Source organism: Porcisia hertigi, chromosome 19, assembly GCF_017918235.1.
Source record: "Porcisia hertigi strain C119 chromosome 19, whole genome shotgun sequence".
Taxonomy (NCBI): Eukaryota; Euglenozoa; class Kinetoplastea; order Trypanosomatida; family Trypanosomatidae; genus Porcisia; species Porcisia hertigi.
The window spans coordinates 609,164-633,240 of NC_090578.1; the positions used below are offsets into that span (position 1 = coordinate 609,164).

General features: G+C 53.7%; 3 protein-coding genes across 3 annotated transcripts; all 3 read left to right on the top strand.

The window, feature by feature from the left end:
* Positions 1 to 5: 5 nt before the first annotated feature.
* JKF63_05867 (uncharacterized protein) lies at positions 6 to 368 on the top strand (the record flags this gene model as incomplete). The annotated part of the gene is made up of 1 exon (XM_067901821.1): positions 6 to 368. The coding sequence occupies one exon, from the start codon at positions 6 to 8 to the stop codon at positions 366 to 368; it is 363 nt and encodes a 120-aa protein (XP_067757847.1).
* A 2,831-nt stretch (positions 369 to 3,199) lies between these two features.
* On the top strand, positions 3,200 to 5,599 carry JKF63_05868 (uncharacterized protein; the record flags this gene model as incomplete). Its single annotated transcript, XM_067901822.1, has 1 exon — positions 3,200 to 5,599. One exon carries the CDS (start codon positions 3,200 to 3,202, stop codon positions 5,597 to 5,599), a length of 2,400 nt encoding a protein of 799 aa, XP_067757848.1.
* Positions 5,600 to 6,811: 1,212 nt separating this feature from the next.
* Positions 6,812 to 9,123, top strand: JKF63_05869 (uncharacterized protein; the record flags this gene model as incomplete). Its single annotated transcript, XM_067901823.1, has 2 exons — positions 6,812 to 8,539; positions 8,677 to 9,123. The coding sequence occupies 2 exons, from the start codon at positions 6,812 to 6,814 to the stop codon at positions 9,121 to 9,123; spliced, it is 2,175 nt and encodes a 724-aa protein (XP_067757849.1).
* Positions 9,124 to 24,077: the final 14,954 nt, after the last annotated feature.

Consider the following 24,077-nt stretch of genomic DNA (forward strand, 5'->3'; position numbering starts at 1 on the left):
TCGTCATGACTTCCAGGGTTGCGGGGTCATTCAAGAAGGCGCACACGCTCGAGGCGCGCCTGCGCGATGCGGAGAAGGTCCGTGAGCGCGCTCCCGATCGCATTCTTGTAATATGTGAGAAGGCTGAAAACTCCCCTGTTCCCGAATTGGACAAGAGCAAATTTTTGGTGCCGCCGGACGCGACCGTTGGTGGCTTTCTCGTGAGCATTCGCCGTCGTATGACCATGGAGGCCGAGAAGGCTTTGTTTCTCTTCGTGGGGGATAGCGTCCCGGCTAACAGCACCCTCATGAGCGATCTCTTCAATCGTTACAAGGACGAGGACGGGTTTTTGTACGTCACGTACTCTGGCGAGAACACGTACGGGTGATCGTATCTGCAATTCCGGGGGGGGGGGGGGGGGGGGCCGGAGGGGGGGGAGAGGGTAGGGGGCGGAGGTTTATTACCACCCCCCTCCCCTCCCTTTGTATTGCATTTGCGTACTGCGCTTCGCCATCTCTTTCCAGTAGGTGAGGTGTGTAGTTCGACATCCCTTCTTCTGCTCATGTATCCCTGTTTCTTCGCGTCCCGAAGATGACCACGGCTTCATCCAACTATTGCGCCCACACACGGAAAAAAGACAAGAGAGGGAGACCTCCCTCTCTTGCCCCTGCCTCCTGGGCCCCACACAGGCACACATCGCACAGATGCCTGTTCTGCTCGCTTTGGTTTGTTCTGTTTGCTTTTCACTTTTCTTTTACATTTTTTTTCCCCCACAGCACGTCAATACATCCTCCTCCCCCTCCACCACCCACATCTCCTTTTCTCTTCCCCCCCCCCTCCTCCCTCTCGCTCTACTGGCGTGTGCGTGTGTGTGATATTAGCTGCGTTCTTTGCGTGCTTTTCTGTGCTAGTGCCCCCCCCCCTCCCCTCTCTTTCCGCCTCTCCACGAACAAAATGGTGACGAGAATGCATATGAACGGGGGGGGGGGCGGCAGCGGAATGTTTTACACTGCTTTGCTTTAGCGTATTGCTCTGTACATCAACAATATGTATGTCTTTTTTTTCTTCGTATGTGTGTGTGTGTGTGCGCGCTTTTGGTTGTTTTGTTTCTCGAAGCGAAAATATGTCAAGGAGACGAAGTCGAAGGGGGCAGGATGTCAGTGCGCACGGAGGCACGAGTTCGCAGAAACTTACAAGGACGCGCGTCAATTGTCAGTGTATTCACAGCGCCGCTGCGGGAGCTACCGTGAGATGGTAGCTCCGTAGGGAAGCCATTTGGGGGGGAGGAGGAGAGAAGGGAGGGGTGGGGGGGGGCGTGGGTGACGGGTTTAGTGGGTGGGATATTTCACCTAGGGCCGTGTCCGAGCGTGAGGCAACCCCACTGGTTGCCTCAACCCCTCTGTGCAAATCACATTCTTCTCTCTTTTGCTGTGTTTTGTGTATGCGAGCGCTTCCTTCTCGCGCCGTCATTTACCCACGCATCGTGCGTGTTTGCTGAACAGTTTTTTTTTCTTCGGTTTTTGTTTTTTTGTGGACGGCACTCACTCGCGCTCGGACTTTGGTCAATTTTTGCTTTTGCTTCCCACATTTCTCCCCCCTTTTTTGCTTCATGCGCGCCGCCAATGACTGGGAACGGAAAAACAACATGACGGTGATTATTTGTGTGTGCGTGTGTTTATCACAAGGTGACGTCTTCGCATCACCCCTCTGAAGATTTCTTTGTGGCGCATCGTTGTCTGCGATTACGGCCACGGTCGCGACAGATTTTGTAGTTTCAAGGCGAGTTTCTCTTCTGGCGTCAGATGAGGGGGCATTTTCTTTTTTTTGGGGGGCAGGGAGGGAGGGGGAGCGCTACTGCCCTGGAGATGACTTCAACATTAATGCCGTGTAGTTCAAAAAAAGAGGGGGTTGATGGAGGCGAGTTCCCCCCCCCCCCCCCATGAGCGGGGCCGACGGCCTCTCATGTACAGAAAAAGGCTTTTTCCTTTCTCCGCATGGTGCGTGTGCGGTGAGGCTGCGCCGTCACTCTCTTTCACCCTTTCACCTGTCTTCGTCTCCTCCCGCTTTTCCCTATTTCTCTGGTCTATCCTCGTTCCGTCACGGTGTGTGCGCTCGCATCCATGACGCGCTGACATCGTTGCCTCCTATATGACCTTGAGCCCCGTGGCTCCCTCACTCACACTCACTCACTGCCTCAGACTTGAGGGTGGGCCTGACACGTTTTGTGATCTTTTGAGCGTAGCGTAAGACCTGCGCTGGCAACACCGAAATGAAAAGGCTCATGTCAATACGCGCATTTTCTGGCAGATGAGGCAAGTGAAGGGTGGGGGGTGGGGGTGGGCGTTCGCCTTTGGTGGCTGAGCTCTCTTCCTCCTCCCAGCACCCCTGTCTGTGCTGATCCACGCTTCTTTCTTGGGGTAGCGTAGCCAAGTGGTTTGCCAATGACAGGGTGAGAAGAGAGGCGCAAGGAGGGAGGAGGAGGAGGAGACATCAAACGTGCTTTGAACAGTTGTGAGTGTGAGGGAGTCTTTCACCTCTCCCCCACGAGCCGAGGGCAGGCGATACCGTATGAACGCACGTGTATGCCGTGCTTCTGCTGTCAGTGCGTGTGCATAGTGTTAGGAGGCAGCGACACCCTTGGCCCGCCGCTGATGCCGTTGCGTGGACTACCAAAAACAAAAAAAACAAGGGGGGCACCGATGCAGTTACAGCTTGCGCTAATTGTTTTCTGTGCGTGTGTGTGCCCATCTGCGGTTTTGATGTCCAGGGTCATCACCACCATTCGCCACATTCTCACCAGGATCGACACTCTCGTGGCCGTTGCCGACAACACTGTTGCTTCGCAGAAGAACGCAATGCAAGAGAGAAAAGGAGTAACACGCGGGAAGAGGAATGGGGGGAGGGAGGGAGGGAGGGAGAGTGCCCCTTTACACTCATCGTAGCCTCACGACCCCAGCTCCCCCCCCTTTTTCCCCCTGCCCGCCGCCGCCGCCAGTCCGTCTCTGTGTGTGTGACGGCTCGCATGAGGATTGCCACCACTTTGCTCTGGATGCACTTTTCTTTCCCGCTGTCTTTGACTCGATGACATCAATCCTCTCTCTCACGCCATTTTGTGTGTTTTTTTTTTTGAAAAATTTTTTTGTTCTCTCTAGTGCTGCAGAGAAGGTTGCGTCTGTAGAGCCAAAGTGCTCGTGCAGATCTCGTTGTACCTGGAAGAGAATGGAGGGGTTCCGCACCCTGTGGAGGCTCTACCACCCCCTTGGTGCAATACAGTTTGCCTGCGTATGTATGTGCCTCGTACTTGTTCTATCCACAACTTCTTATGTGGTGGAGGTGCGCTCTCGCTCTCGCTCTCGCTCACTTTCAAGAGACTACGATGCGATCGCTCAGACTGCACACAGGCTAGCCGCATCTCGGCAACTGTCAGGCGACTTAACGACTCGGCTGGTCTTTCGTGATTCGTCGGTCTACAGTGCTTTCGATCCACGGCGACTCAACCTCACCACAGCGCGCCCTCGTACAAAGGCTGCAGCTCTCCTCTACGGTCTAAAGCAGATTGATTGCTCTTGGTTCTCTCCCAACGGACTTTCATTGCCATTGCCTACAGCGGTGGAGAACACATCGTTGCTTCTCTTCTTCATCCATGGAAACGCCGGCAGCTCCACCCAGGCCCTCTACTGGAGCTGCGCAGCGCAGTACGTCAGTAAGGTGTTGGGTGTGCAGGCGGACACCTTTTCTTTTGATTTCTCTGAACAAGCGAATGTTCACCGCGGTCGTCTGGTCTCGACGCAAGCCGAGTACATTGGGGACGTGGTGGAAGCAACTGTGCAGGAAAAGCGGAGCGCCGTTTCTGCGGACGTGCGTCTTCAGGTGTGGCTTGTTGCGCACTCGATGGGTGGGGTTGTCGCGCGTATGGCAGCGCAGTTGCTGAGCCCAACTGTGGTGTTGGCGGGCATCATCACTTTTAACTCGCCGCTGCTGTTCCCGCCACTCTTGCTGGATGCACCTATGGCAGATGTTTATTGCGCTCTCACCGTGGCTGAGCAGCAGCCATCTGTCGATACGTGTGCCTCTCCCGCTGATGGTTTTTCCCTTAGGCTGACCAGCAGCGATTTGCTTCGCTCGTGCACGGTGGGTGACTGCTCCGTACGGCGCTCGTGTCGTCGCGACAAGACTCGTCTCATTTCTATCACGTCTGGCGAGATGGACTTGATGATAGATTCCACCACGACATATCCGTCGGCGTGGCGCAGCGCGTATATTATTTCTTCTTACAACACGCTCGACCCCGCGGTCTGTGGACACTCCATTTCACACAACGAAGTGTTGCACGATCCTTGCACGATGGTGCTGGCTGCTCTCTGGCTTGTTTCTTCCTCGCTGGGTAGCCGCGACGGCATGGGGGATGTAGCGGAGAGGGTGCGCGACTCCGCAGGTGCCCGCGGCGGCGATATCACGGCTGACATTCCGTTGACCCCTGCCGTCTCACTGTTCGGGTACGTGGGTCGGGTGCTGTTGAAGCGGCATGTATGGCCGTGCGCGGCAGCTGCGCTATATAGTTACTTACTTCTATCTGGCTTACACTCGCACATGAGAAGAATGATACAGATGACGCGCCGACGAAAAAAGGCGGCGTGGCGCCTTCTCCACATTGTTGTCCACAGGCTTGATACACCGAATTTCTCTCCAATCATCGCCGTGGGCTTCTTCTACGCGTGCACACTTTTCTACACAACTCTGACCACTGCGTTTCTTTGGCTCTTTGGCGGGTGGGAGTCGCACGCGGCCCGCGCCCCGTGGACCTGGGCCTGCTACCCGCAACTGCACGCCTCATCCGCTGGCGTCGCTGCTCCAGTATACTTGGTGTTTGGTACTATCATTTTCATTTTTGTCTCAATCGGGCCTGTTGTCCTGGGCACCCTAGTCGGTGTGGCAGTGGTGAGGGTGGTGCAAGCGATCCATCTGCTGGCGCGTGTGCTGATGTGCAGCGACCCTCTGCCAGTGGAGTGGCGGGCTCAGTGGCTTCGATATACTTTTGCGCCATTACTGATACTCGTATTTGCAGGAACGCTTTTAGCCCTCGGGGCAACTCTCACGACGCGTGCCCTGGTGTGGCTCGCACTGCTCGTTCTCATGCCGTTTCCTCAAGACCCGCTTGCGGAGAATCACGCGCGACATGAGGACGTTGCTGCCATCGTCGTCAGCGTTGCGTCGAGAGCCGAGAGTGCGATCACTGACGTCACCGGAGATGTACAAAATAAAAGGGCAAACAGGTGCCTTCCTGGTATGCTGTACGGTGCGGTCTACGTTCTGCAATTAAGTCCATTCTTCACGGTTCGAAACGCAATTTTTTCTCGCACATTTGAAGACGCCGATACCGTGGACTGGCGCAACTACGCCGCCGAGTGTGGGGTGCTCGGGTTGTTGTTTGCTGCTGCTGTTTCGCCCCGTCTGGACTGTGGACGTGTGTCTTTCCTCACAGCGCTAAGCGTTGCGTGCCTCTTGGTGGCGTTGGCGGGAGTGGGGATGATTGTGTCGCACCCGATCGAGTCTTTTCTAGTGCTTCCAGCGTTGCTCTGTTGCTTACCGGTGTATCTGTACAGCGCTTTGTTTACCTGAGCTTCACATTAAAGGCTCTGAACGAAGAAAACGACACGTGTTTGTAACGGAGAGAGAGAGAGAGAGAGAGGGAGAGAGAGGGAGGGGGAGGGGGAGAGAGGGGGAGGGGGCGTCAAGCGCCTTGCTTCTTTTCGCCCTTCATTTCTTACCGTCCCCCTCACGTTTCTCCGCGTCTCTCTGTCACACCCCCCTCCCACACACACACACACACACACACACGCTTCAACTGGATACCGTGGCGGGGAGGCAACGTGCATCTCTCTGGGCCTTTGCGAGGGGTGAGAAGAATGCAGCCACAAAGCGATTGGCGGAGTTTTAGTGGTTGGTGAAGCCCTCCGAGGCGACAACTGACCAAACCGTTTGGCATTAGAACGGGGGATTGTGGCCTCCACAGCTTATAGTCGTAATGACGGCGACGACGACGCTCGAATGCGACGTGCACTGGCGCTGCATAGACATCGTGTTTACGTGCAATGTCGCAGTGGCAATGTGCGCCTGCGACGTTGTGCGCTGGCACGATCAACACTCAAGGATAATGTAAGGTGGCCCATGATACAATTGAAGTGACGCCTGCTGCCGTGCCGTGCGTGTCCGTTTTTGTGGCATGGGTTTCTTCTTTGCACTATCTTCAACGCGTGTTGTTCATTATTGCGTGCATTTGTGCTTCTATTCTCACCCTTTCCTCTGATGGTTGCTCCGCTTGTCCTCCTGTTCCGAGTCGGGGAGCTCAGTGATGCGTTGAAGGCGGAGAAGGAGGAATGGTTGGGGGGGGGAGGGGGAGGCGGTCCTGCTCTGCTAATGACTGGTTACATTGAGTCCGGATATAGACATGGAGACGCAGATGCGTATTGCGCTCCTGCGAAATGTTGTCTTCCACCACCACTTCTGGTCATACTTGAAGTGGTGTGTTGGGGCATGATTTTATGTGTGTGTGTGTTTATGGACGCCCACTTATGCCTTTCACCCAGACTCTCGGAGGGGAGGGGAGGGCGCAGCACTCGCTTTATGCACATTTTTCCCCCTTCCAATCGCTTCGCTCTTCTCTAGACCCCTCTTTTTTTTTCTCGCGCAATTTTTCTCACGTTTCTTGATCTCTGCGTTTGTCTGTGTTTCGTCTAAACCAGGTGCACCACACTGTTTCTTCAACGCTCTCTTGGTCTTAACGCATCCATTCTCATATCTCTGAGCCTTTGCCACTGTCCTCTCCAAGCCATGTCGTACCAGCGTCGCCGCTCGCTACCAGTTCGCCTCTACCACGTCCTCTATGAGCCCTCCTCCTCCTCCTCCTCCTCGGACGAGACTTGCACACCGACCGACGACGTTATCGACGACACATCTGCACCGCGTGTCTCTTTGACGTACTCGTCCATCATCAGCGAAAACCCTGGACGCGACCTTTCTGCCGGCGACTTGGCGATGCACCGCGATTTTCTGTGTTACATCTGCAGTGAGCCCCTTTATCAGGCAATGGCTGGCGGCGTGTGCGGTCATCATGTCTGTGAGACGTGTTGCCTAAACATGAGCGTCTCGGGTACGACCACCTGTCCTATCTGCGGCTGGAGAGGATTATGGGCACCAGACGCAGGACACAGTGAGCGCGTGCGTGACGCGGTCGAGGCAGGCTTGAGGGAGAGATCTGTTGCGCTTCTGTGCGCCGCTTTTCCTGCATCCTCGAGCGGCTGCATCGATGTCGTGGTGGACACTTTTCTCGATCGGTCTTCTCTCATGGTCCACTTGCAGGAGGCATGGCAGTACTTTGCAACGATGCCTCTGGGGGGAGTTGGCGTTGTGTGCACGTCACTGAACGCGCTTAATGCAGTCCCCGATCAGAGGGTTATGTCCTCGCTGCGCGTTGAGGGGTCGGGGCTCACCAGCTTTGAGCCCCTGAGGAACTTCATTCAGCTTCAGGTGCTTGTCTTGAGTGGGTGCACCGATCTCGTTTCTCTTCGCGGAGTTGGTGGTGTGCGACTGCTCCAGCGGCTCACCGTGGAGCGCTGTGACATGATTGAGACTGTGGAGATCGAGGAGTGTCGATGTCTAAGGTCCCTGCAGTTTCGTGACTGCCCTCAGTTGACGCACCTGACAGGGCCCCACACATGCCGCGGTCTAGCAAGCTTCCGAGACACTGACGAGTCACCTGGTGGCTATGCGGGGCTGCTCCGTGTGAGCATCTGTGGCTGCCCTGCCTTCCAGAGGATATCTTGTGCTGCCACACCGCTGCGTTTGGCAGAGTTTCGTGCTCAATGCACTCGCTTTAGCAGCTTGGACTCACTGTGTGAGTGCCGCCACCTTGAGGTGATTGATCTGGGAGGGTGCCAGCAGGTGCACTGCATTGAACCCCTGCGGAGGACCAAGCTGCTAAGGTATCTGGACCTCCGCAACACGAGTATCGCCGGTATTGATGCGCTTTCTCAATGCAGGGAGCTCGAGATCGTGAACCTGAGCGGGTGTTCCCGGCTGCGTTCTCTTGACAGCCTCATGCGATGTACGCAGCTCAGAGAGCTCCGTGCATCTCGAACGGGCATCGAGACACTGATCGGTCTGCGCTTCTGCCGTGTTCTCAAAAAAGTGGACGTCAGCGGCTGTACAGCACTGAGGGACGTAACAGCGCTGACGCACCTATCCGAAGTCACTCACGTTAATCTTTCTTTCACGGCGGTACATGACATCAGTTCCCTTGGATATTACAGTGGTTTGGAGAGCGTGAGTTTGCGCGGATGTCGACACTTGGAGGACTACTCTCCCATGAACACCATCAGGGCCCCGCCGCCTCTGCGTTTTCTCGACCTCTCCGACACGAATGTTTGCAGCCTTTCCGAATGGGGTGGCTGCCCACCAAGGCTGGAGGAGCTCCGTATGAGCGGCTGCACGAGGTTATGTGATATTTCGGTCCTGCAGTTTGCGCGTGCGCTGAGGGTGGTGGATCTGAGTAATACGCCGGTGCACTGCATATCCTCATTGCTTTCCTCTGTATCTACCCTGGAGGAGCTCCGTATGAGCGGCTGCACGAGGTTATCTGATATTTCGGTCCTGCAGTCTGCGCGTGCGCTGAGGGTGGTGGATCTGAGTAAAACCAGTGTCCGGAGCGTGTCGCCGCTGCGCTTGGCTGCGCCAATGTTGGAGGAGCTTCGCGTCGACGCTACACCCTACCAAGTCGAGGTATCTGCCCTCCGAGCCACAGACGCGCGGCGGCCGCGTGGTGGGCCCTGAAGAAGAGCACCAAAACAGTGACTGCACACAGCACGAGATCCACATCAGATTCAGCTGCCTCTCTCTATCTCTGTGTGTGTGTGTGTGTGTGTGTGTGTGTGGAACACACACCCAAGTTTCTCACCGTTTTTATTCAATTTGTATTTTTTTTAAAGTATTTCTTCTGTATCTCTTTTGTACTCTTTCTGTCGGTGTACGTCGCTCTTTTACATTTCGTTGCTTTTTTTTCGTTTTTCTGTATTCTTCACTCTTGTACCCCCTCCCCCCCTCCCCCCCCTTTCCCCTCCCCCCTCACCGCCCACCAAACCATTTAGTCGTACTTTTCATCACTTTAGCTACGCTCTGATCTACTCATCTTCTTTTATGTCTTTGCAACCACTGTGAAGGCGTGCCCTCGTTTTTTTTTTTCATCGTTCAAAGCCAAAGTGCCTGGCCGATTCCTCTTGTGCTAATTTCTCTGTCTTCACGTTTCTCCTCCGCCGTCTTGATGCGGGCACTTCCTCCCGCACATTGGAAGGACTCCAGGCCCCCACTTCTTTTTTTTTTTGTCACGCCCCCTGCGTAACTAATTAAACATGAATAAACACAACTATTTTGTACTTCCACAGACTTGAACACTGGCTTCCCTCCCTCCCCCACTCTCAATACGTGCTCTCTTCCACTTGTACCAACCCTACTCTCTCCCTAAAAATGAATGAATGTACTCACAACACACAAGTGTCCGTGTCGCGCTGCTCCTTTTTCCTTCCCTTCCTTTCCTTCTCACCCGCCCGCCCGCCCGCCCGTCCATACCCCACCCACACAGCGTTTTGTAGTGCTGCACTACCCAAACACGCTGTTTTTATCAACTGAACAGCCATCGTCGTCTGTGATGGGTGTCGCTACTGCCGTGTTACCAAAACGCTATTTCGATCTGGTGCGGGTTGCGGGGTGTTCTCTGTTGTGGCAGAGACAGGGGAAAAGGGAACGACGCGGCGATGGACTGATACAGTCTGTCGTGTCTACATCGTCTATGCTTTGTTCCCACTCTCTAGTCCTCGTTGGACTTGTGGATACGTCACTGGTGAGTAATATGCATTGCGAAAATGCGACGTCGAAGCGCTCGCAACTATTCGCTAGTAGCGAGTATTGTGAGACTTCGTTTCTGCGTCACGGGAACATGAGCGCTGCGTCGCCCTGGAGTGTTTTATACGCACCATCGTCATCTCTGTTGTGTTCTTCCTCCACTTTAAACAACTCTTTTTCTGCGGCTCTTCTGTAAACATCATGCCGCCCCCTTCCTCTCAGACCCCCCCCCCCCCACACACACACACACACACATACACACACCACACGCGCTGCCGTCATTTCTGCCATCCCGGTCTCCTCTGTCGTCGTGCCTACAAACTGCACATCCGTCACCGTTGTTGGTGGCGCACCTTGTCTGCGGTGCACTAGCAGCTTACATTTGAATCGTCCTCTCTCTCATCACCCAAAGCCTCTCCATCCCGTTACTGCATTGTGTGTCTCCCTTCTACACCCTCTCGGCAGCGGCGTGTGTGGGTGTGCATGCGCTGGGTAGGTAGTAGCCCGTCGTGTCAACAGCGTATAGGCGACGATGCCCCTCAACCTTGTCTGCTCCCAACAGAGATCGGGGACACGAAGGAGGGTCAACGGTGATGTCGGCCCGGCTTCGCAAGTGGTGCACCTTCGGCGAGTTGGTCTGTGTGTATGTGCGTCTCCGCTTGCACGGCCTTATTACAGAGTGGTAACATAACAGGATATGCGCTCCTTCGGGACGAAGAAAAAAATGTTCATGACGAGGCCTCACCCAAGCCGGCGTTGTGTAGCCCCTATGTGCCCCCGCACTCCTCTCCGTTCCCGCCCACGGCTACAGGCTGCAGGCATAAAATACAATTCCTCCGCATCGGTACTTCTCCATCCTTTCTCTCCTTCCCTCTCCCTGTCCCTGTCCCTGTCTTCCCCCCTCTCTCCGCCTCGCGCTGCCCGCACACGTGTACTCGAGGATAGAAGTCTCAAGCCTTCTCTGCCATACGCCGCCTCTCCTTCCTCTTTCGTCATACAGACCACATTTTCGTTGTTTGTGTTTGCTTCCTGGGCTCCGTGCGAGTTTTGTGTGTGTGTGCTGCATTTTCCATCGAGCATCTCCCGAATTTGTGTGCTGGCTTGTGATTCCTTTTTTTTCAGATCTCCTCCTCCCCTCCTCCTCCTCCCCTCCTCCTCCTCCCCTCCTCCCCTTCTCCCCCCACACTCGCGTCTCTCTCTGCCACCTGCCCTCCCCCACCCTTCTCCATCCGCTGCAGTTGACACCGCAGAGCGCGACTACCGGGGTCCAAAAAAATAAACAAACAACAAAAAACAGATCCGCCTGTTTATACTTCCTCAAATAGACTGTTTGGGTATACAATCGCCCGTATCCCCCAGAGCTTTATATATTTATTTATATTTATATATCACTTCGTTTTTTTATATATATTTTTATACATTTGCTCGTCACTTTTATATTTATTTATATTCATTATTTGTGTGATTTATATATAATATCAACCGTGCAGAAAAAACGAGAAAAACGCCAGCATCCCCTCCCTCCTCCCTCCTCCTCCCTTTGGCACGGCAGCACACGTGCGACAGGAGCACACAGATCGTAGAGGGACAGCTCCGAGAAAAGCCGCGCCGCCGACCTCACCTGCGTTTTGTTCTTTTTTGTTGGTGTGTGCGTGTACCTTGGCGTGCACATACGCAGACACAGATTTTTTTTTTGTTTTTTGTCCTCCGCCGGCGCGCCCCCTCCCAATTTCGTTTTTTACGTACCCGCGTATTTGTGTTGTGTTGTGTTGTTGTGCCCCCGCCCATTTTTCAGATTTTTATTCGGTGCACACAGACGCCCCTGGTCGGCACGACCGCTTAGGTGTCGCCGCGCGGTCTCTTGCGGATCCGTACAGACACGCAGGCACGCGCGCGCACCTGGTGTAGGTGTGGTGCGGCAGCGACCGGACAGTCTCCCGCCCCCCTTTCCCCCCAACCTCTCCCTTCTGGCTGTCGTCGTGGAGTTGTGTGGACTTGTTGCGCTGCAGTCGCGCTCGAGCATCACGCGGATTTGTGTGCGCTCGCCCATTTTTGTTGTTTTTTTCCTCTCTTTCACGCATTTCACCCCGGCCATCGAATCCAGAGGGAAGCGTGCATAGATCAGAACCCGTTTTTTTTCTACAGCATACGTTTTGCAGAAAAAACTCTGTCCAACTCCCCACCATTCCTGCATCGCTTCCAGACACCCTCGCCCTGTTGGACAACAGACAACAGACAAAGCCCCCACCCCCCTCCTCAAAAGAAAAGAAAAAAATAACCGAAAAAAGAATCAAAGAAAGGAAAAAGAGGTACACACAAAAAAATGAGGCAAATCATTCCACAAACGAGAAGGGCGAGGGTTGACTATTCGGCGGTGTTCTGGAGGGGCTGTACATCCGTGTGTATGGTGCTGTTGATGTACTTTGCGGTGACGAAGAGTTTGTTGTCTTTTACCCCCTTCGTGGTTCAACTGCTGTATGAGGCGGGTTTTTTCTCAGTGGCGCTGCGGTTTCTGCAGTCTTTGGTGTTAGCCGTGCCGCGCCTTTTCAGCCCTTCCGTGTTTGTACCGCTTTTTTGGTTTTCCTGGACGACATTGCTGTTTTTTCTTGTTTCCTCCGCGTTGGTGGTTGTCTTTGCTCTTAGTCTGGTTGCTGGTTCCGTATCTCTGTTACTTGATCTAGCAGCAAAGCTGTCTTGGCTTGTGTGCGAGGTTATGATGTGGTGTGGCGATTCCCTCTCTTGTTCTTTTTGCCAGGTTGGCTCTGAGATCCCACCACGTCTAGAGAGGTTGCACAGGGAGTACTGCCTGGCATCGCAAAACAGTGGGCAAAGGAGCACCGCATCGGACAACATCTCACCTCATCAAGCAGCCCCGTTTTCGGGTGAGAATGCGAGCCGGCGTGAAGGTCCGTGTCCTGCACCTGTGTGGAGCGACAGCGCGTATGGATCTACTAACCGCACACCCACTTACAACTATGGCAGCACCTCGTGGAGCGACAGCGTGTATGGATCTACTAACCGCACACCCACTCGCAACTATGGCAGCACCTCGTGGAGCGACAGCGCGTATGGATCGACTCGCTGCGCGTTGTCCTACACCGATGAAGGCAATGCGCGCCGTAACGAAAGGACGTTGAGTGACACATTTTTGGGGTCGTCTAACCGCGTGACCACCTCCAACCATGGCGGCACTGCACGTGCACACCGCGGTGGGACTGAGGCGAGCAAAGCGGTATCCCGTCCCCTTGGCGACCTCTCGGGCAAGCACAGCTTTACCGTAGCGCATTCGGCGCAAAGCCCCAGCAAGTCGACACCAGCACCGCCTACGGGAGGTCGCACTGTCACTTTCCTCGATTCCCTGGAGCGTCCTGCCTCTGCTCTGAATAAAACAGCGGTGTTCCCCCTTCGCGGCATCCTCCGCTCGCTCCACTGATGTAGTGCGGATTCTGTCTCTAGCGCAAGCGGCGCGACACCGGCACCGCGCCTGCGAGTTCGCACCAATGCGTCGCTGGAGCACGCGCGTCGCGCCTAGGCTCTCTCCAGTGAGTCAGTGCCACCTGTCACCGAGTTTCCTGTCAGGGATCTCGACTCTGCGGGCAGTCTTCCACATCCGCCTCAGCTGTGCCTGTACTTCGGCGACTTGTCTGTAGCATCTCCACAACACCGGCTGGTCCCCACAGGGTGCTGAGTATTGAGAAAAGAATTCGAAGCCACCACCACCCGTCCATCGTTCGTCACCACAACGGCTCGACCAATTCCAGGGGCGTCATCCTGGGCGTGATGGCTACGTATAATGCCCAGGGGTCTTCTCCACCGTCTCGATCCGACATCCCCTGAGGGCAGGGGGGGGCTGCACGTTCCTTCCGCGGCCGATTTGATGAAACAGCAACCTGAGCCCGCCAGTCCTGCCGCTGCGTGTCTGTGTGTCACCCCGCCCCCGCCTCACTGGCGCGCCGTTCCTGTAGGCTCGCTGGCGTCCCTGCAGCCGTCGAGGTGGACAGTGTATGTGCGCTGATAGCCGGTAGCTTGTGTCACCGAGGCTCTCACGCAGGGCACTGACGTGTGCCCTGAAAGTTGGCTGAGACCCTCCTGTGCGCGTCGGAACGGGATGCCGCTGGTCCGTGAACCCCGCTGGGCGAATCGAGGACATCCCCCGGTCTCCACCGCGAAGCCGCGGTGCTGTCGTGCCCTGGGGCGCAGAATGTGTCGGCTCGGGAGGCGGGGGCATGGGGGGGGGGTAAACACATGGGCTTTGGCCAGGCGGGGGGGGGCGGGTTTTGGGAGATGGGGGGCCGAAGATGGGGTCGTGGTTCGTGGGTATCGCGAAGGCAGCAGAGGTCCAAGGCGTGCGGCCGCATCGGTACGAAACGCGGGGACACCTATGGCGATGGGGAGGCCGGTGTCGGTATCGGTTGTGGCGCTCACTGGGTATAGGCTGTGACGGCGATGTGTGTCTACGTGGCGGCGGTGCCCCTACGTGTGGTGTCGTTGAGTCCGACGGCTTTGTTGAGGGATGTCGGTCGCTGTGGTGAGTAGTGGCTTGCCGCTGCCCGGAGGAGGTGGCGCTGGCGGGGGACTGCGCGTTGCCTTCGCCTCGCTACTTGTGTCTTCTGCGCCAATCGCTGCCATGTGAAGCGGCGGCGTCGGTGGAGGACTGTCAAGCTCATGCGCAAGTGGGCGCGTTGGTGTTTGTTGTGTATGTATTGTCGTGGTGGCGCGTTGTTTTTTTTTGCTTCAGTGTGGAGATGTTGAGTCGAACCCTGGTGTTTTGACGGCTGCGTAGGCGAACCTTAACGGCCCCAGTAGGGCAAAGCAGCTCGCACTACTTGGGGCTGACGCTGACCTTTATCTCCCGCAGGGAGTAAAGATCCCACCACCGTTCGCCAAAACCTGGAAAGTGCCGGGATATGCGTCTTATACGTTGCGCCCTCGCACTGGACGGGGGGGGGGGCGGCACCGCAATCTTTTTTCGCCAAAAGGAAGGCATGCGTCCCGGAGAATTCCATGGAAACCGCGTGCGGAAGACTCATCGGTCGAGGGATTGATCGCTGAGATCGCCCATGAGGATGCTGTTCCCCAGCTGGGGTGCCTTTTTATGCCCCCGCCAGCCAGCGTCACGATGAGCTTTCGTTCCTTTGTGGAGACCTTGGGCCATTATCCTTGCATGCTCCGCGGAGACATCGATCCTCAACATCCCACCTGGCGGGGGCCCGAGGCACCGTCAGATCACGCTGACCAGCTTATTTCCACGCTTGCGGATGCTGATTTCAACCTGGGCAATGTGCCAAATACACCTACTCATCGTGAGCGCGGGGCGTGGAGCGCACTCGATGTGACATGGCCGCTGGGTATCAGCGTCGTTGACTGGAGAAACCTTTTCGCGGTGGATAGCGACCATTGGTGCATCCTTTATAGCCCGACATCTGCGCGTAAGCCCTACCTCACCCCCTCTGTCCCCACCTTCCCCCGGCTGTTTTACTGCTGGGGGCTGGGTAATTGGGGCCACTTCAAAAGTATTGTGCGAAAATCCTTGAGCCCACCTGGCGAGCTGAGTATTGAGAAAAGAATTCGAAGCCACCACCACCCGTCCATCGTTCGTCACCACAACGGCTCGACCAATTCCAGGGGCGTCATCCTGGGCGTGATGGCTACGTATAATGCCCAGGGGTCTTCTCCACCGTCTCGATCCGACATCCCCTGAGGGCAGGGGGGGGCTGCACGTTCCTTCCGCGGCCGATTTGATGAAACAGCAACCTGAGCCCGCCAGTCCTGCCGCTGCGTGTCTGTGTGTCACCCCGCCCCCGCCTCACTGGCGCGCCGTTCCTGTAGGCTCGCTGGCGTCCCTGCAGCCGTCGAGGTGGACAGTGTATGTGCGCTGATAGCCGGTAGCTTGTGTCACCGAGGCTCTCACGCAGGGCACTGACGTGTGCCCTGAAAGTTGGCTGAGACCCTCCTGTGCGCGTCGGAACGGGATGCCGCTGGTCCGTGAACCCCGCTGGGCGAATCGAGGACATCCCCCGGTCTCCACCGCGAAGCCGCGGTGCTGTCGTGCCCTGGGGCGCAGAATGTGTCGGCTCGGGAGGCGGGGGCATGGGGGGGGGGTAAACACATGGGCTTTGGCCAGGCGGGAGGGCGGGTTTTGGGAGATGGGGGGCCGAAGATGGGGTCGTGGTTCGTGGGTATCGCGAAGGCAGCAGAGGTCCGAGGCGTGCGACCGCATCGGTACGAAACGCGGGGACACCTATGGCGATGGGGAGGCCGGTGTCGGTATCGGTTGTGGCGCTCACTGGGTATAGGCTGTGACGGCGATGTGTGTCTACGTGGCGGCGGTGCCCCTACGTGTGGTGTCGTTGAGTCCGACGGCTTTGTTGAGGGATGTCGGTCGCTGTGGTGAGTAGTGGCTTGCCGCTGCCCGGAGGAGGTGGCGTCGGTGGAGGACTGTCAAGCTCGTACGCAAGTGGGCGCGTTGGTGTTTGTTGTGTGTGTATTGTCGTGGTGGCGCGTTGTTTTTTTTGCTTCAGTGTGGAGATGTTGAGTCGAACCCTGGTGTTTTGACGGCTGCGTAGGCGAACCTTAACGGCCCCAGTAGGGCAAAGCAGCTCGCACTACTTGGGGCTGACGCTGACCTTTATCTCCCGCAGGGAGTAAAGATCCCACCACCGTTCGCCAAAACCTGGAAAGTGCCGGGATATGCGTCTTATACGTTGCGCCCTCGCACTGGACGGGGGGGGGGGCGGCACCGCAATCTTTTTTCGCCAAAAGGAAGGCATGCGTCCCGGAGAATTCCATGGAAACCGCGTGCGGAAGACTCATCGGTCGAGGGATTGATCGCTGAGATCGCCCATGAGGATGCTGTTCCCCAGCTGGGGTGCCTTTATGCCCCCGCCAGCCAGCGTCACGATGAGCTTTCGTTCCTTTGTGGAGACCTTGGGCCATTATCCTTGCATGCTCCGCGGAGACATCGATCCTCAACATCCCACCTGGCGGGGGCCCGAGGCACCGTCAGATCACGCTGACCAGCTTATTTCCACGCTTGCGGATGCTGATTTCAACCTGGGCAATGTGCCAAATACACCTACTCATCGTGAGCGCGGGGCGTGGAGCGCACTCGATGTGACATGGCCGCTGGGTATCAGCGTCGTTGACTGGAGAAACCTTTTCGCGGTGGATAGCGACCATTGGTGCATCCTTTATAGCCCGACATCTGCGCGTAAGCCCTACCTCACCCCCTCTGTCCCCACCTTCCCCCGGCTGTTTTACTGCTGGGGGCTGGGTAATTGGGGCCACTTCAAAAGTATTGTGCGAAAATCCTTGAGCCCACCTGGCGAGCTGAGTATTGAGAAAAGAATTCGAAGCCACCACCACCCGTCCATCGTTCGTCACCACAACGGCTCGACCAATTCCAGGGGCGTCATCCTGGGCGTGATGGCTACGTATAATGCCCAGGGGTCTTCTCCACCGTCTCGATCCGACATCCCCTGAGGGCAGGGGGGGGGCTGCTGCACGTTCCTTCCGTGGTCGATATGATGAAACAGCAACCTGAACCCGCCAGTCCTGCCGCTGCGTGTCTGTGTGTCACCCCGCCCCCGCCTCACTGGCGTGCCGTTCCTGTAGGCTCGCTGGCGTCCCTGCAGCCGTCGAGGTGGACAGTGTATGTGTGCTGATAGCCGGTTGCGTGTGTCACCGAGGCTCCCACGCAGGGCACTGACGTGTGCCCTGAAAGTTGGCTGAGACCCTCCTGTGCGCGTCGGAACGGGATGCCGCTGGTCCGTGAACCCCGCTGGGCGAATCGAGGACATCCCCCGGTCTCCATCGCGAGGCCGCGGTGCTGTCGTGCCCCGAGGCGCAGAGTGCGTCGGCTCGGGAGGCGGGGGCAGGGGGTGGGGGGTAAACACATGGGCTTTGGCCAGGCGGGGGGGGGGCGGGTTTTGGGGGATGGGGGGCCGAAGATGGGGTCGTGGTTCGTGGGTATCGCGACAGCGGCAGAGGTCCGAGGCGTGCGACCGCATCGGGACGAAACGCGGGGACACCCATGGCGAGGGGGAGGCCGGTGTCGGTATCGGTTGTGGCGCTCACTGGGTATAGGCTGTGGCGGCGATGTGTGTCTACGTGGTGGCGGTGCCCCTACGTGTGGTGTCGTTGAGTCCGACAGCTTTGTTGAGGGATGTCGGTCGCTGTGGTGAGTAGTGGCTTGCCGCTGCCCGGAGGAGGTGGCGCTGGCGGGGGACTGCGCGTTGCCTTTGCCTCGCTACTTGTGTCTTCTGCGCCAATCGCTGCCATGTGAAGCGGCGGCGTCGGTGGAGGACTGTCAAGCTCGTACGCAAGGGGGCGCGTTGGTTTTTTTGTGTGTATTGGCGTGGTGGCGCGTTGGGTGTTTGTTGTGTGTGTATTGTCGTGGTGGCGCGTTGGTTTTTCTTTTGTGTGTGTATTGTCGTGGTGGCGCGTTGGGTGTTTGTTGTGTGTGTATTGTCGTGGTGGCGTGTTGGTGTTTTTTTTCCCCTACTGTGTCTTCCCAGCGTCTTGTAGAATCGGTATATATATTTTTCATTTCGGTATACTGCTGTGTTTGTGCCTCTATATGGATGTATGCGCACGTTTGGGTGTTGATGTGTGATGGGGTGATGGTAATGACGGTGTTGGTGTGCTTCGGCTTCTTTTTAAAACACAAAATGCGGTAACGAGCACCAAATTGTGCAATGCAGTCACCCGAAACAAACAAACAAAGCTAAAATGACGGCAGTCGTCTTGCCCTCCCTGGCCGTTGCACTCGGTGAGGAGGGCGGTGGCGATCCCTCCACGGCGCTGTTGTCTCTCTTTTGCCCGTGACTCCCACCATCTGGGGTTTCCGGTGCCGGTGTCTGGAGGGGCCTTCTCTGTTGACGTCCTCTCCAACGCACCGACGTGCAGGTGCGTGTGAGTGCACACACGCACGCACAAAACGGTGATGCACACCCACCGATACACACACACACACACACACACACACGGTGAAGCACACCCGCCGATACACACACACACACACACACACACACACGGTGAAGCACACCCGCCGATACACACACACACACACACACAGACACACACGGTGAAGCACACCCGCCGATATACGCACACACACGGTTTTTTTTACAGCCTTCCTCTCCCTGAGTGTGTGTGCACTACTCTTCCTCGCGGTAGCGAAGTGTCATTGTCGCTTCTGTCCGCGAAGGCGAGCGAGGTGGGATGGGCGTCTGCTTGCTGCACACAACCACTGTGTGTTAGGACGAGTGAAACCTGTTGTGTTTTTTTTTTCTCCCCCTCCCTCCCTCCCTCCACCCATTTTCTCTGGTGGACGGGGGGGGGGGTACACTTCTCATATTTCCTGTATTTTTTCTTTTTAGCGTGTAGGAATGTGTAGCGGGGTCTTTGCTGTGTGCCGGCGAAAGACGCGACGCGCCGTCGTGAAGACCTCGCGTTCCCTGCGGTGGGCATGCGTCCGGATTGCACACCGGTATACGGTCCGTGCTGAGGCGGCATGTGTAAATATGGCTGGATAAGCTGTTCAGTGTCGTTGCGAAAAGAGCTGGGGCAGTGGCGCTGCTCAGGCCGAAAGCAGCGCTGCTGTGGCGGCCTCGTGCCCGTGAGTAGCGCGCAGGGCTGATGGTGGGGCAACTGACGCGCTGTGTCCACGAATCCCTTCACGCCAGTCCGCGGTTCTGCAGTCACGGAGCCCTACGAAGAGGGTGCAGAGCAGCAGCGGTTGCGCCTACAGAGTCGTGAGGATCCAACCTCGCGCTTGCCAGTGATGCGGGTGTTTCACTTTGAAGAATACTGCACAGCACGCGAATCACGGACTTGCATCGTGTGCTCGGTGTTTCGTACGCTGTGCTCGGGTGGCGACCCGCATAATGATTTCTCCACACGTCTGCGTGTGAGTATGTATGCGCTTTAGCTGGTGTGCCTCTGGATCCCACAACCCGAGGGAAAGGGGGCAACATACAGACACGTGCGTTTATGTGGGCATATATATCAGTCCTCGTGTACATGCCCATATGTATTCGCTTCATCTTCGCTCAATCCATGTGTGTATATGCGTGATACCTTCTGTATTCCCATCAATGTGTGTGTGTTCTTCTGTATTCCAATCAATGTCCGTCATTCTTTCTGTATTCCAATAAATGTGTGTGCTTTCTTCTGTATTCCAATTGAGATGCCTGATTTCTTCTGTATTCCAATCAATGTCCGTCATTCTTTCTGTATTCCAATTAATGTATGTGCTTTCTTCTGTATTCGAATTGATGTGTGTGATTCTTCCTGTATTCCAATTAATGTGTGTGATTTCCTCCGTATTCCCATGAATGCGTGTGTATTTTGTGTGTGATTTTCTCCGTATTCCCATCATTGCGTGTGTATTGTGTGTGATTTCCTCCGTATTCCCATCATTGCGTGTGTATTTTGTGTGTGATTTTCTCCGTATTCCCGTTAATGTGCATGTGTGTGTGATTTCCTCCGTATTCCCATCATTTCGTGTGTATTTTGCGTGTGATTTCCTCCGTATTCCCATCATTGCGTGTGTATTTTGTGTGTGATTTCATCCGTATTCCCATTAATGCGTGTGTATTTTGTGTGTGCTTTCCTCCGTATTCCCATCAATGCGTGTGTATTTTGTGTGTGATTTCCTCCGTATTCCCATCATTTCGTGTGTATTTTGCGTGTGATTTCATCCGTATTCCCATTATTGCGTGTGTATTTTGTGTGTGATTTCCTCCGTATTCCCATCATTGCGTGTGTATTTTGTGTGTGATTTTCTCCGTATTCCCATCAATGCGTGTGTATTTTGCGTGTGATTTCCTCCGTATTCCCGTTAATGTGCATGTGTGTGTGATTTCCTCCGTATTCCCATCAATGCGTGTGTATTTGGTGTGTGATTTTTTCTGTATTCCCATCATTGCGTGTGTATTTTGTGTGTGATTTCCTCTGTATTCATATCATTGCGTGTGTATTTGTGTGTGATTTCCTCCGTATTCCCATCATTGCGTGTGTATTTTGTGTGTGATTTCCTCTGTATTCATATCATTGCGTGTGTATTTTGTGTGTGATTTCCTCCGTATTCCCATCAATGCGTGTGTATTTTGTGTGTGATTTTCTCCGTATTCCCATCATAGCGTGTGTATTTTGTGTGTGATTTCCTCGGTATTCCCATCATTGCGTGTGTATTTTGTGTGTGATTTCCTCCGTATTCCCATCATTGCGTGTGTATTTTGTGTGTGATTTCCTCTGTATTCATATCATTGCGTGTGTATTTTGTGTGTGATTTCATCGGTATTCCCATCATTGCGTGTGTATTTTGTGTGTGATTTCCTCCGTATTCCCATCATTGCGTGTGTATTTTGTGTGTGATTTCATCGGTATTCCCATCATTGCGTGTGTATTTTGTGTGTGATTTCCTCCGTATTCCCATCATTGCGTGTGTATTTTGTGTGTGATTTCCTCCGTATTCCCATCATTGCGTGTGTATTTTGTGTGTGATTTCATCGGTATTCCCATCATTGCGTGTGTATTTTGTGTGTGATTTCCTCCGTGTTCTCATCATTGCGTGTGTATTTTGTGTGTGATTTCCTCTGTATTCCCATCAATGCGTGTGTATTTTGCGTGTGATTTCCTCCGTATTCCCGTTAATGTGCATGTGTGTAAGATTTCCTCCGTATTCCCATCATTTCGTGTGTATTTTGCGTGTGATTTCATCCGTATTCCCATTAATGCGTGTGTATTTTCTGTGTGATTTCCTCCGTATTCCCATCAATGCGTGTGTATTTTCTGTGTGATTTCCTCTGTATTCCCATTAATGCGTGTGTTTTTTGTGTGTGATTACCTCCGTATTCCCATGAATGCGTGTGTATTTTGTGTGTGATTTCCTCCGTATTCCCATCATTGCGTGTGTATTTTGTGTGTGATTTCCTCTGTATTCATATCAATGCGTGTGTATTTTGTGTGTGATTTCATCGGTATTCCCATCATTGCGTGTGTATTTTGTGTGTGATTTCCTCCGTATTCCCATCAATGCGTGTGTATTTTGTGTGTGATTTCATCCGTATTCTCATCATTGCGTGTGTATTTTGTGTGTGATTTCCTCTGTATTCCCATCAATGCGTGTGTATTTTCTGTGTGATTTTCTCCGTATTCCCATCAATGCGTGTGTTTTTTGTGTGTGATTTTCTCCGTATTCCCATCAATGCGTGTGTATTTTGCGTGTGATTTCCTCCGTATTCCCGTTAATGTGCATGTGTGTGTGATTTCCTCCGTATTCCCATCATTGCGTGTGTTTTTTGTGTGTGATTTCCTCTGTATTCCCATCATTGCGTGTGTTTTTTGTGTGTGATTTCATCCGTATTCCCATCATTGCGTGTGTATTTTGTGTGTGATTTCCTCTGTATTCATATCATTGCGTGTGTATTTTGTGTGTGATTACCTCCGTATTCCTATTAATGCGTGTGTTTTTTGTGTGTGATTTCCTCCGTATTCCCATCATTGCGTGTGTATTTGGTGTGTGATTTCCTCTGTATTCCCATCATTGCGTGTGTATTTTGTGTGTGATTTCCTCCGTATTCCCGTTAATGTGCATGTGTGTGTGATTTCCTCCGTATTCCCATCATTGCGTGTGTTTTTTGTGTGTGATTTCCTCTGTATTCCCATCAATGCGTGTGTTTTTTGTGTGTGATTTCCTCCGTATTCCCATCATTGCGTGTGTATTTTGTGTGTGATTTTCTCCGTATTCCCATCAATGCGTGTGTATTTTGCGTGTGATTTCCTCCGTATTCCCGTTAATGTGCATGTGTGTGTGATTTCCTCCGTATTCCCATCAATGCGTGTGTATTTCGTGTGTGATTTCCTCCGTATTCCCATTAATGCGTGTGTATTTTGTGTGTGATTTCATCCGTATTCCCATCATTGCGTGTGTATTTTGCGTGTGATTTCCTCCGTATTCCCATCATTGCGTGTGTATTTTGTGTGTGATTTCATCCGTATTCCCATCATTGCGTGTGTATTTTGTGTGTGATTTCATCCGTATTCCCATCATTGCGTGTGTATTTCGTGTGTGATTTCCTCCGTATTCCCATCATTGCGTGTGTATTTTGTGTGTGATTTCCTCCGTATTCCCATCATTGCGTGTGTATTTTGCGTGTGATTTCCTCCGTATTCCCATCATTGCGTGTGTATTTTGTGTGTGATTTCATCCGTATTCCCATCATTGCGTGTGTATTTTGTGTGTGATTTCATCCGTATTCCCATTATTGCGTGTGTATTTTGTGTGTGATTTCATCCGTATTCCCATCATTGCGTGTGTATTTTGTGTGTGATTTCCTCCGTATTCCCATCATTGCGTGTGTATTTTGTGTGTGATTTCCTCCGTATTCCCATCATTGCGTGTGTATTTTGTGTGTGATTTCCTCCGTATTCCCATCATTGCGTGTGTATTTTGCGTGTGATTTCCTCCGTATTCCCATCATTGCGTGTGTATTTTGTGTGTGATTTCATCCGTATTCCCATCATTGCGTGTGTATTTTGTGTGTGATTTCCTCCGTATTCCCATCAATGCGTGTGTATTTTGTGTGTGATTTCCTCCGTATTCCCATTAATGCGTGTGTATTTTGTGTGTGATTTCATCCGTATTCCCATCAATGCGTGTGTATTTTGTGTGTGATTTCCTCCGTATTCCCATCATTGCGTGTGTATTTTGTGTGTGATTTCCTCCGTATTCCCATCAATGCGTGTGTATTTTGTGTGTGATTTCATCCGTGTTCTCATCATTGCGTGTGTATTTTGTGTGTGATTTTCTCCGTATTCCCATCAATGCGTGTGTATTTTGTGTGTGATTTCCTCCGTATTCCCATTAATGCGTGTGTATTTTGTGTGTGATTTCATCCGTATTCCCATCATTGCGTGTGTATTTTGTGTGTGATTTCCTCCGTATTCCCATCAATGCGTGTGTATTTTGTGTGTGATTTCATCCGTATTCCCATCATTGCGTGTGTATTTTGTGTGTGATTTCCTCCGTATTCCCATCAATGCGTGTGTATTTTGCGTGTGATTTCCTCCGTATTCCCGTTAAGTGTGTATTGTGTGTGTGATTTCATCCGTATTCCCATCATTGCGTGTGTATTTTGTGTGTGATTTCCTCCGTATTCCCATCATTGCGTGTGTATTTTGTGTGTGATTTCCTCCG